General features: G+C 53.2%; 1 protein-coding gene across 1 annotated transcript in view; it reads left to right on the top strand.

Annotated features, from left to right (window-relative positions):
- Positions 1 to 645: 645 nt before the first annotated feature.
- The window catches only part of SIAH3 (siah E3 ubiquitin protein ligase family member 3), a 97,684-nt gene continuing 85,161 nt past the window's right edge, over positions 646 to 13,168 (top strand). The window contains exon 1 of the mRNA XM_075532944.1: positions 646 to 789. Within this exon, the coding sequence (XP_075389059.1) occupies positions 655 to 789 (135 nt within the window). The 5' untranslated portion in view covers positions 646 to 654. The remainder of the gene's footprint in view (positions 790 to 13,168) is intronic.

A 13,168-nucleotide genomic window follows, 5' to 3' on the forward strand; every position in this document is an offset into this window, starting at 1 on the left:
GAGGAGCGAGCGAGATTTACCAAGGGACGGAGGCCAAGTAGCCGAGAGCCAGCACGCAGGATTGAGAGATGCGCATTTCTGCGGCTGCCAAATCCTTCTCTGGCATGGAGGAGCCTTGTACTGGTTGGTTTCCTCCCAAGTAGCTCGGCTCCCCAAGCTCCGATCTGCGTTCATCCATCTGCCTACTTTGGAGCTGGGCGCTTTGCTTTACATCTGGCGGTGTAAATGCTTCCCGTTTTTCTGCTAGGACATTAAGACAGGCTCTCGTGTTAAATCAAGCCAATTAATAAATGCAGACGCATTAAGCGATCAATTTTGTCAGCCTATCTCCCCGGCATTACGTACGGCTGGCTGTAGTCACAAGATAAATGCAATGTGCTGATCTCCGGTAATGCTCCCTGATACATTCTCTGCCAGGCTCAATGCATCTGGGAGTTTCGGTCGGGGAGGCGTTTGTTATTGGCTGTCTCCGCACCTCCGGATAACATTTCTGGCCCTGTGATTGGCCGCCTCGCTGCTGCAAGGCCCCCCTCCCCACCGCCCCCGGTCTTATTTCGGTGATGGAGAGGAGGGCGCGCTAACCGCGCTGGGGGCCAGGCGTGCGAGCAGGGTGCGCTCTCCGCCGGCGGCCCGAGCTTCCCCCCGAAAGTTGGGATGCTTTTCTTCGCCCAGTGCTTCGGGGCGGTGTTAGAGCTCATCCACCTCCGCTTCCAGCACGACCAGGCCAAACGGGTTTTCGCCGCTGCTGGGCAGCTGGTCTGCGCGGCGCGCCCCACGCACAGCCCAACGGTGAGTGGCTCCGGGCGCCCCTGCAAGGCGCCCGCTCCCAGGGGCTTGCTGAGCCCCTGCCGCCGCTCCGCTCCGGTGGCTTTGTGTTGTTTGCCACCGTGGGGTGGCTCCTTGTCTGGCGAGGGCCACTGGAGCGGAGAGCTAGTTGCCTTTTCTCCAGCTTGCAGGGGTGGGGGGCAGATGTAAGTGTGGTTGAGAGTAGGGGTGTCCCCTCCCCTCTCCCCCAAATCTTTGTGGCCAAGCTCGCAGGAGCCACAGTTGGAAAAGTTATCATCATTGCAGGCTGTTTTGTGTTTGGGGGAAAGATACAAACACATGGACTTGGGGAAGCTCCTGGATGTCGCCGAAGTAGCTGCACTGCGAGGAATAGAGCTGAGGCAGGGGTCAGGGACCCGGGTGCTCCTTCTACAAAGTGTTTGACCTTGTCCTGAGAGAGAGAGAGAGAGAGAGAGAGAGAGAGAGAGAGAGAGAGAGAGAGAGAGAGAGAGAGAGAGAGAGTGTGTGTGTGTGTCTGTGTGTGTGTGTGTGTGTGTGTGTGTGTGTGTTTTCAGGTAGGCACTCACATATCCAGGGGATCTTGCCTGCCTCCTGCCAGACAGCAAGTCCCTTCCATTGATGAGAGGAGGAGGAAGGCTCTGTGTCAGTTGTATTTGGAAACCATCCCAGAGTCACGCCGCCGTGCTAGGCTGTGCTGTGGATGCCGAGCTGAGCGGCTGGCACCACCTCTCCATTTGTACCTTCAGGTCAATGCCCTTCGGGGATCCAGCAGGACCAACACAGCAACACAGCACAGCACACTGGGAATCATCCCAGAAGAGGCACTGCCTGGCGGGGAGGCAGTGGCTGGAGAGAAGGGTCAGAGGGCACAGCGGGGGTCTCCTGCAACAAAATATGGCATCTTCAGAAGTGGCTTTCCTTTCCTCCGCGGCTGCAGTACCAGACCATTTTGTACCATCAGTCCTGGCCCTTGACCACTCCCGCTGGACACGGGACACTGTTCATCAGGTTCTCAACTCATTCTAGTCTCTCCTGATGGGACTCCCGCTGATCAGCGCTGCTGGGGCCCTCCCCACCAAGTCTCCTGGAGGTCCCTGGGGCCAATGACCAGGCCAGGCCACCATGTTGTACCCAGCTGGGGTCTTTCTGGGCCAGGGACCAAGCTTGTGCCTAACTCCCTCTCATTCAAGAATCTGACCTCATTCTCTCTGACTGCCTCTCCTCTCTCTTTCCACTATTGTTTTTGTACTTCCTGGCTTAGTCTTATCATGAGAATTCACCAGCAGTCATGCTTGGCAAAGCGAGTGTACGACACACATGTTAAAATATGATTCTGGATGCTATTTGATGGCCACTTGGGAGCCTGTATTTAAAAGACCATTATTTTGTCACTTTATATTAATCCATTCCCTATGGCAAGAAAATGTGTGTCTTCCTGTTTTGCATTTTAATACCTTTAAGCAGTGTTTATTTCCAAAGTTTGGATGTATGGATACTGTTCATTGACTGGAGCTGATGAAGGGGAAGACAGGCTTAGGGAAGGACTGTGTATATTTTCCAGGGGTGTCTCTCACTGGATGTTTGCATGCAGCCCCGCTCTCCTGGCCAGGAATGAATTTGTCCAGAATGTGATTTGATCGGTGACCCAGCCCCCTGTCACCTTGTCCTTCCATACCTGCAAAATGGGCATGGGGCTATCTGTCCCACCTCCTCCACAGTGCGGTGGGCTTGGAAGACGAATGAGTGGCTTGGCTTTCAGACACTCTCCTCCTCCCACAGAGAGGTAAATAAGTCAAGTATCTTATCACAGTGTTTGTGTAGGGTTCATTTGGTGCCAGCTGCTGCCCGATGGGTCCCTAACTCGGGGCTGTTCCACACATAAAGCACAACCTTCTGTCCCGGCTGGAGACATCCCCACGATCGGTTGCAGATGAGACTGTTGCCATGGTAGGATTTTTATTTACTAATTTTTTTGAGAACTTCTCCAAAGCCTCCTCAGCGACACACAGGCCTCAGGGGCCAGGGATGGAAGCCAGGTCTCCCCCATGGAAGACGAGGCTTCTCCACTGACTCACCACTGCCCGGGCCTGGAGTTCCAGCAGGAACTTCTAAGGTTGCCACTGAAAACCTGCCAACTCAGCCAGAATCGAAGCAGCGACACGAAAATGGGTGACATGTGCTTTTAAGAGGCATTTTTCTCTCCATGGCTCACTTTCTTTTACGTAGCTCTCATTTGGCTTTTCATTTCCAATAAAAAAAAAAACCACTTAGGGATTTTGCTCAGACAAGTGCCACTGCAGGTAAACCAAACAAACTGAGCCCCCTACACAGAGAGTCACAGTGGGCTGTGCCAGGCAGGGAGAGACCCCTCGAACCTCAGGCCACCTCTCTGGGGGCTCCAGATCTCGGGTTCATCTAGGGCCTAGCATGTGTGTTGTCCGATTAGTTTTACCCCCTTCTCAAACCTGACAGCCATTTTCAGGGCCTTGAAAGCAACAATTCTGTAGAGGAGACTGTTCCACTGATTAGATTAAAAGGTACATAATACCTTCAAATGGGGGGGGGGTTCTAAACATGTATTTCCACACACAGACCATGAAGATATATCTTGAGTGTAACAAGCAGCCATCCGTGTTAGGGCAGAGTCTGTGGAAGGGTTAACCCGGAGCAACTCTTGCCCTAGGGCATCTTCCATCCTTTGTGCCGAGGGACAGGCCCGTGTGGGAAGTGAGGGCCAGAGATGGAGACAAGGCAAGCTTGGTTTCAATCCCTGGGTTGCAAATAGCTATCAAGAGGGCCTGGACAGCTTGTCGTTGCTTTGTTTGTCTGGAAGGCTTTTGTTCCACATAGTCTCATTTCCGGGGGGGCTTTCCTGGAGTGCCAATAGCGAGCATGTTAGAACTCGAGGCAAGTGCTGAGTTATCCAGATTTACTTAAGGAGCAGAGAACCCTGTGTGTGCCATGCTCCTATAGGTCACCTTCATTGTCAGTCATATCGTGGCCATTGCGCCGCTGCCTGGGATTCCTTCAAGCGAGCAGGCACTTGCTTGAGAGGCAAAGCATTCCAATGATAGCCAGCCTGCTCCCTAAGCCCACTCTGGTCCGGAGAGGGCAGGGGAGCTAGGCACCTAGGTGATTCACCACTGCCTGGCCTGGAGTTCCAGCAGGAACTTCCCAAGTTAAAGCTAGCCTCCTCAACTTTAAGGAAGCTCCAAGCAGACAAGAATCCATGGAGATGCAACTGAGGCTTCCTGAGTCCCTCCATCTGTGTGTCTGTCTGCCTGTGCCTGCAGGAGTGGCTCCTCTGGCAGTTTTAGGTTCTGTCCCATCCATGGCAAGGGTGCCCCCAGAACCACGCTCATAGCTGAACTCAGTCACTGAGCTTCAGGCTGGCCCTGCAGAGGCCTCCTGCTCCCAGCTTGATTCAGCACTCCTGTCTCCTGGTGTCTTTTGTTTGTTTCAAACTCAAAAAGCTGCCCTTTGCTGGCTCCTCTCCCAGCAGCCCGAGCTGCCCTGTTCAGCCAGTCTCCCGAGGTGCCTTTGCGGGTTGGATTGACCCCAAGCCAGACCAGCCCCTGCACCCAGGCCTGGCAGAAAAAGGTCTACAGCCTCTCAGGGCTGGTCCTCAGCACTCCCCAAACAGTGGTGGCTCAGCTGAGGCAGCAGAAGACTGGCTTCTGCTTTAATCCAGCTCTCTACAGACCAGTTCCAGGGAGAGGACTTGCTTTCTGCGAACCCCCAAAGGTCCTCATCCATGTCTCCTTCCAGTGCCCTCCTGTGCACTGGTGGCAAGCCCCACTGCTGCTGGGGAGGCTATCAGTGTCTCCTTCCAGGTGGCCCTGCGGCCCCTTGAGTTCAACTATATTGCAACCCATTAGCCTGGGGGTGACAGACAGAAGCAACTTCTCTCTCTCTCTCTCTCTCTCTCTCTCTCTCTCTCTCTCTCTCTCTCTCTCGGAGGGACAGTTGGGCCAATGATGGCTTCTATTTAAATGCCTGACAAAGACTAAACCTCACACTGGGACATTTCTATGTCATGATGCACAGCATCCGTGCATGTACCATTCCTTCTCAAACCAACTTGTGTGGTTACATGTGGGCCAAGTGACCTAGCAGAGGGAGGGGGTGGGAGGGCTGCCCCGAGGTGGAAATGGGGTCATCAAAAGGAGGGAGAAGAGGAAAGATGGGTGGGAGAGGCCGTTACCAGCTCTTCTCCATCACTGGGCTTGACCCAGCACCACAGGCTGCTGCGTAGGACCTACCTGCCTGGGCTTGAGCATTCTTTCCACTCCAGGGGAGGCCTTGAGTGGATTCCGCAGGAACATAGGGATGCAGGAACAGGGGAATGCGTACTGTAAGGCACTTAAAGGCAGACTGTTACAAAGCTATTGTGGGGACTACTTAACTCTGGACACAACCACCTCTGAGTTCGGCGACAGGGCCAGCCCATTGCCAGTCTTGCAAGCTCACCATCCTCTTCCTCTGGCCAGCCTCCAGCCTTGTGACTGCTCATTAGCACCTCGCGGATGCTGGGGAAAGGAGGTGGGGGAGCCCCGAGACTGCCGGTGCTCCCACCAGAAGCTTTATTCTGGAGGCTCTTTGCTTTCTGTGAATGTTGCCTGTGGGACACCGGACTGTCTGGGCACAGCGCAGTCGTGCAGCTTTTCGGGTTCATGGCAATTGCAAACGAGGCTCTGGAGTCCCGTCGCAAAAGGCCCAGAGCCCTGAGCAGGACTTTGGTGAGGGCCGTGCTAGTGATAGAGTTGGAAAGGAGGCTGAAGCTGGTGGCAGCCTGAGCAGGTGAGCCCATTACCTCTGTCCTGTAGGTACGCAACAGCCCCAGCGCAGGTCTTGTGGCATTTCCTTACCTGAGATCCCTTAAGCTACAGGGATGGTGTTGGGGGAAATTATAAAACAGACACTAAAAGCTTTCTTTGAGATCTGCTGACAGGGAGTTTAGAGTTATTGGGATAGGTTCCCTGGGGAAAGGTAGAAGACTTTTGAGCAATTAACCATGAGAAAAGAAATGACCAGTCTGTGAAGGTACTTTGCTTTGAGCAAAGCCATCTTGACCTGTCCAGCCTTGCTAAAGGGGAATAGTGACCCAGTTAGACACTGGATGGAGTCCCTCCTAAGAGTGGAGGACTGTCTTCCTGTGGAGACCTCAGAAGGTAGATGGGAACAGTGTCAGAGCTGGAGGTGAAACCTTATTTGACAGTTGAAGAAACTGAGGTCAGAGAGGGGCAGGGACTTTCCCTAAGTCCTTGATTCAGCGGCAGGACTGGGGCCTGAATCCCAGACCTATGTTCCCTCCACTGCTTCAACCTGCCTAAAAATTTTCCCAAACTGCCCAAGCTCGAAGGAGTTCTGGTGGCATTATTGGGTAAGCTTTGGCTGCTAGCCCCAAGGTCTGAGGTTCAAACCTACCAACTGCGCCAAGGGAGAATGATGAGGCTATCTGCTCCCATAAAGATCTACAGCCCCAGAACTCATTCTCTATAGGATCTCTATAGATTGGAAGGGGCTCCATAGCAGTGGGTTGGGGTTTTTTGATTGGCTACTCCATCTCTCAGAGTATCTGTGTAGTACAATGGGTTATGTAATTGGTTGGTGAGCCTCATGCTCACAGAGAGGTTGGAAGTCCAAGTCCATCCAGAGGTGCCGAAGAAGGAAGACCTGGTGTTGTACCTTAGGGGACTCCTTGTGGAGCACAGTCCTGCTCTGATCCACACGGGGTCAGGTCAGCATGCTTCAGCATTGGCTTGACAATCCCTGGCTTGGATTTTGGGTTTAACCGCCCCTTGTTCCCACGTCTCCTGTGGAAGCAGAACATTACAAAGCCCATCATTCTTGTGCCCCTCGCCACTGCCCTGAGCCAGCAGGCTGTACACCATACCATCACCCCTCACCGGGTCTGCATCTGGTGGGGAGATTAGCATCTCTCATCCAGTGTTTCCCAAAGTGGGTGACACTGCCCCCTGGGGAGCACTGGGGTGGTACCGGAGAAGATTTCAACTCACAGCTGCCCTCTGGGACAGCAGAACTGCCCCTGTGAGTGCGTTTCCAAGAATTATAACTTTTTTATTTGAAAACGAAAAAATTTTTGAGACTCTCTATGGGACTAGAGAGCCAGGTTCTTCTCCTGCAGAGGGGCTCTGGTTTGGAACTGCTGACCTTCAGATAGCTGCCCAACATGTCACCACTGTGCCACCAGGACTGCTTGGAGCTGTACAGGGAGCTACGAAAGTAGACGCCTACCCTTTATCCTGGATTATGGGCTGTGATACAAAAGTGTTCATGGGCAAGACCAGGGGATGCTGAGTAATGCCCCCCCCCCCCCGAATAGGGGATGGTAGGCCAAATAAGGTTTAGAATCTAAAGTTTAGAGTCTAAACTAACTCTCTCCCTGGTCTCCCCACCCCTCCATAAAGTGTCTTTCTTTTTCAAGTTCTTTAAAAAATATCGTCAATACGAATGCATGCACACTGCAGGCTAACAATCAAATGACAAAGCCCTTCAGAGTCGAAAGCATGATGGAGTGGCGTATGTTGCCCTTGCCACACATGTTATACCTATGAGAGAGCAGTGGGGTGGCAGGGCTGGGGGCCAGGCTGCTTGCTGATGCTGACCTGGAATGAACTAGTCACCTCTTGGAGGCTGCATTTCTCCATCCATGTGGTTGCCGTGTGCTGTCAGGCAATTCTAGCTCATAACGAGCTGTAGGACAGAGGCAACATGCCCCATAAGGTTTCCAATACTGTGAGCTCTATGGAAGCCAACTGCCACATCACCCTCCTATGGAGCAACGAGTGGGCTTGAACCATGAACCTCTTGGTTGGCAGCGGTAGCAGAGTGATAGCGGTTCCCATCTTTTCTGGTGGTTGTGAGGATGAAGTGAGGGTCTGCCCTTGAGTGGATCTGGGTTGTTACAGTTAGAAGTCAAACTGCCCAGAGCTGGATCTCGTCCCCACCCTGTCCCACTCCTGGCTCCAGCTTGGGACAGGGGACAGGTGGGAGTGGGGAGCTTGCTCTCTTCCTTCTTTGTGGCCTCCTGCTCACAGTTTCTGTACTAGTGAATTTCCCTTGGTCTTGAAGAGAGTTTTATACCAAACAACCTCTTGCGCTGTGTGTAACTTGGATTTAGCCTGAAGGGTTAGCTCAAGAAGGAGCTTTGGTGGCATAGTAGATTATGCATTGGGCTATGGGCTGCTAACCACAGGTCAACAGTTTGAAACCACCAGCTGCTCTACAAGAGAAAGATGAGCCTTTCTGCCCCCTTAGAGCGTTGTAGTCGCAGAAACGCACAGTTCTGCCCTGTCCTGTAGGGTCTCTTTGCGTGGGAATTAATTCTATGGGAATGAGTTTGGTTTTTTCGGTTCAGTTAACTCAGAGGAGGCTCGGAGCTGTGGGCTCGAGTTCTCCGCGCAGGATCCAGTGGGAGAGGAGCTGGGCCCCCGGGGCCCCAGGAGCTCATGGTGCAACATGAGACGAGTAACCTAGGTCCCTTGTTACTAAAGGACAGAAACTGTGCGAAAACCCGGGCGTCTTTTCATCAGCGACAGCTCCAGGAGGCCCCTGAGTAGGTGGCTCTGGGAGGGGCGTCTCAGTCATAGGCTGTGCACCTGGAGGCAGGGCCGCTCTGGGAGAGCTTGGCCAGGGTGGGTTTGAGAAGGCAGGCAGAGACTGCAGGGGCCTATGAGATTTCACATCTTCTCTCTGCTCGAGGTTCACTCTCCCTTGAGGAAGTCACCTCTGTCTTAGGGATGCTGGTTAGGGGCTGGGACGATGCTCAGTAGGAGCTGTGGAGGGCAGGACCTTCCAGATCCAAGAAAAAAACCCCAGGTTTACTGTCATTACCCACCGCCTCCGGTCTGTCAGCTTGCTGTACTGTGATGGCTCGCACGTTGTTGTCCTGGTGGTAGAAGCTATGCCACTGTCATGTCCAATACCATCAGTCACCCTTGTAGGCAGGTTTTCGCAGAGCTCCCAAACTGGATACAGCCGGAAGATGTACTTTCAAGCACAGCGATGCTGGTGAAGATGGTGCGGGACCTTTCTTTTATTCACTTCTTCTGTTGTACCTGAGATCACCAAGAGCCAGAGCACGTAACCACCCCACCACTGTCATCGGAGGGTGAAAAGGTACCGAGCTAGCCCTGCTTGCATCTGGAGTAGTCTCTGGATGGCCGTGCAAGGTCAAGGTGCCCATGGTCCATGGTCAAATACGGGAGCTCGGCACTGCGAAGCAGGACCTTCTGCTCCACTCAGTGGGAGACTAGCCGCCCCGCCCCAGGAAAGAGGGAGAGGACAAGGCAAGGAGTGCATTTATGCTTGAGGGTTAATAGTAGGATTTGGGAGTGAGGCAGTTCTGGGTTTGAATTTGACATCGTTATTTTCCTTGAGCCTTCATTTTCTCACCATAAAATGGGTGCTGTGAAAATGAAGGCAGGTGGTATCTGTAAGGTGCTTAGTACAGTGCCTGGCACCAATGAGTACTTCATGACCTTGGCCACAGAGTCCATTCTGGCTCCTGGTGGACCATGTGCGGCACAGAAGAGCTGGGCTCCCAAGGGTTTTCCATGCCTGCTTTTTTCGGGAAGATCTCCAGGACTTTCTTTGGGAGCACTTCTCTGTAGAAACGAACCTCTAACCTTTCGGTAAGCAGCTGAGCCTGCTCAGTGTTTACACCGCTCAGGGGCTCTGAGTAACCCAGGAATGGTAGCTATGTTCAGGATCCGCGAGCCCTCAGCAATGTCAGCCTGACTCACTTTTGCCCAACGTGTTTGGGTGACCAGATTTCTCCCATTCAAGCTGGCTCTCGGTGGTGAGAGGAAATTGGGAAGTCAAGGGATCTCTGGGTGGAGTTACCGAGGTTGGGGCCATCGTGGTCAAGGTAAGAGAAGCAGAGAGTTGCCCTCATTCCAGGCCCTGGTCTAACAGCTGCCGCTCCAAGGGATGAGGCTGCTGGCTCCATGTCCTTGCCCCTCAGTGCTCGGGGCTCTGGTGAAGGTCAGAGCAGCTGTGTGGAGCAGCCAGCTCGGAGTCCTCCGGGGCCCCGGGGACCTGTGCGCTAGGGTTCCCACAGAGGAGTGCTAGGAAAGAGGTCCTTGCCTTTTCTCCGAGCTGCCTCTGGGCAGACTTGACCTGTTTGGTTAGCAGCGTGCCAACCCTCTGCCCCACTCTTGAACTCCTTCTTGGGTAAGGATATGCCTCTGTCATCTGGCCCCAGGGCTGTGCTCTTCCTTAGGGGTGATGTGTGTGTGTGTGGGGGGGGGGGGTCCTCGGGACCTTACATCAAAGCCCCGCAGACCATGATGAACGCGCCATCAGAAAACCCATCTGAATCCTGCCTGCCCAGTGTTCCCGGCAGGAGACGTGGGTCCTCGTGGAGAATTAGAATTGCGGTCTAACTGGAAATGGCAGCTTCACTCACCAGGGCTTGCATCTCCTTGGTGTGTTTTGATCACGAGCCCACGAGGAGGAGAAGGGGACTGTGGTCCAGCCTGGCGCCAGCACTCCGAGGACAGAGAGTGGGCAGGCCTGGTGCCTGCCTGCCTCGAACAGGGGCTGTCTTCTGCGGCTGAGACCCACTGGGGACTGCTGAGGGAAGGGAGGGGAGGTTCACTTAACTTTGGCAAGGAACCACCGAGGTGGAACCAGATTCGCATCAATAACCTGGGTTTTATAAAAGGCCAGCCAGCAAGGGCTAGGCTGGCTTTGCAAGCAGACACTGTGGCACCGCCGAGCTCACTCCAAAGACTTGGCCCTGGCTGCGCCGAGAAGACCCAGACAAGCAGCCATTGGAAGCCTCCGGCTTCTGTTCTGTCCAGTGGGGTGGAGGCCCCAGTGGGACATGCAGTTCCTGGGCTCCGCAGGAAGGCTACCCACAGGCACCTCGGAAGCAAGGCCTGGCAATCACCTTCTGAAAAATCTACCTTTGAAACCCCGCGGAGACCAACTCTGCTAGGACAGCACATCCAGATGGGCTCCCTGAGACTGGGCTAATTTTCAGTGGGTGCACTGTGGCGCCGTGCTAGCCGCACATCCTGACCCCCTCAGGCATTTTCTACAATGTCAGCGGTGCGCACAATCCCAACAATGATGACAATCGCAACCACAATGACTTACATTCATGCTCCATCCACGAGCTGTATGCCTTGAATTCCCACGGCGAAGTAGGGCATCGTTGCCGCTCTCCACCGTGCTGAAGACGAAAGCTGAAGGAGCGGCTCTTTGCGCAGAGCCTTTTAAGATAAAAGGATGTTCAAACCATCCTATGCTTTCAACACTTCTTGAGATGTCTGCCTCTTAGTCTGCTCCTTTCATAACAAACAGTCGAGTAGACTCACTTGGCCACAGGACGAAACTTCACTTCAAAACACTGAGCCAGGGGCCTGGCTTATTTACCCTCAGATGCAAATATGGATGCTTCTGCTGTTGGGTGAGGCCTTCTCTGCTTCCCCTTGGAACTGAGCCCCCTTGGCCTCCAGGTGTGACTTGGCTCCCCTCTGCTGCTTCTCAAGCAAACTGTAGCACCCGGGCCATTACCTGAGGTATCCAAATCCAGGCTATATGCGCAGGTATGAGTTTTTATCATTGCATTGTTGTTCTGTTAGGTGCCACGGAGTTGCTTCTGACTCGTGGTCACCATGTGTATCACAGAATGAAACAGCACCTGGCCCAGTGCCAGCCTCACAATTGTGATGATTTTTTTATCAGCAACCCTTTATTGGAGGAACCCTGATGGGGTAATTGTTACGGCCATGGCTGGTAACCAGAAGGTTGGCGGTTTCCACACCCCAGCTGTTCCACAGGACAAAAGAGCTGGGGATGTGCTCCCAGAAAGATTATAGCCGAGGAAACCCCGGGGAGAAGGTCCTCTCCTGCCACACGGGGTTCTTATTTTGGAGTAGACTTGATCTTACCTAACAGTTACGTTTACTGAGCATTTCCACCATCTGTCTCGCACTTTGTTCCTGGAGGTGGCTTGCATGTGGCTGCAATGTCGGAAGCTCTGCCCCTTGCATTCCAAAGTCCAGCAGGGTCACCTATGAGCTTCCAGACTAAGAAGAAAGCCCGGCAGTTTGCTTCTGAAAAGCAGCCAGTAAAAATCCTAGGGATCACAAGTGTCCAACTGACTTACTCTGGAAGGGTCACCAGGAGGGCTCGATTGTTGAAGAAGGACATTCTATCTGGGGGGCAGTAGGGGGTGAGCATGAATAGCGGACCCCTGGTGAGATGAATGGGGAAAGGAGTGGCAATGGTCTACCGCAGACATGCAGGTGGCCTGAGATTGACGGAGGCTATGAGTGAGAGCCAGTTCGGCAGCCTATCTGCCTGTCTGCCTGCCTGTCTGTCTGCTATTGAACCCTTGACACCAGCAAATCACTGTGTGCAGCCATTAAAGGGAACTATTTTTCTTTAGTTTTACTCCTCAAAGCAATGCCATATGTCTAGCCACTATTTACAAACCAGGAAGCCCTGTTGATCAGCAAACGAGTTACCTGGCAGCGCCTCTAAAGGAGTTACTGAGTGTGTGTCTTGAACGGCCAACTTTTAGTTAGCATCAGAGCGCTTAACCCTTGTGCCACCAGGGCTCCTCCTGAAGGGTGCTGAGGAAAGATTTATCTTGCAAAATTGAGATCAAGAACAAATTAAGTTAGGTAGAAAAACCCAAACCCAAACTGACTGCCATGGAGTCAGTGCTGACTCATAGCAACTCCCGGGGGTTCTGAGACTGCGACTGCTGATGGGAGTAGAAAACCCAGGGCTGCCAGTGGGTTTGAACTGCTGACCATGTGGATCACAGTCCGATGCAGAACCAGTAGACCGCCAGGGCTCCTAAGAGGATGAGCTAAATTAGGTATCTAGTAGTCATTCAAATTTTGTTCCTCTCTGATTAAAAAGGACCTTCAAAGGCCTGCAGGTCTCTCAGAGAACAGGTGTTTCCCAGTAAACACCACTGTTTCTTAAAGGACAGCCCCAGAGAAAAGTAGCCTGCTTAGTGCGGCCCTATTGTTTAGGCCGTGTTTTGTATTTCGGATGTGTCCAGCTCGCTCCCATGGTCACCACAAAGAAAGCAGAGGGTGGGTATGAGATGAAACCCATGTGAGTCTGCACTAGGGAGGCTGGCCCTGGGCAGAGTCCCTTTCAAGGAGGCTTTGACTCTGTCACCAGGTGCTATGGGGTCAGGAGAGAGGCAGATGCCAGCCAGACCTCGAAGCCCAATCTTTGATGTGGTGGAAAATGTGAACTTGCTCACTATAGATTGGGAAATAAACACAAGTAAGCCTGTGCTTACCTCGCTCACTGGGTAATCCACCACTGGGAGGAAGGCAGACATTGACACGCTATATCCCAGCTTTGAGGGCCCGTCCTGATT

Source organism: Tenrec ecaudatus, chromosome 15 (genome assembly GCF_050624435.1).
Source record: "Tenrec ecaudatus isolate mTenEca1 chromosome 15, mTenEca1.hap1, whole genome shotgun sequence".
NCBI lineage: Eukaryota > Metazoa > Chordata > Mammalia > Afrosoricida > Tenrecidae > Tenrec > Tenrec ecaudatus.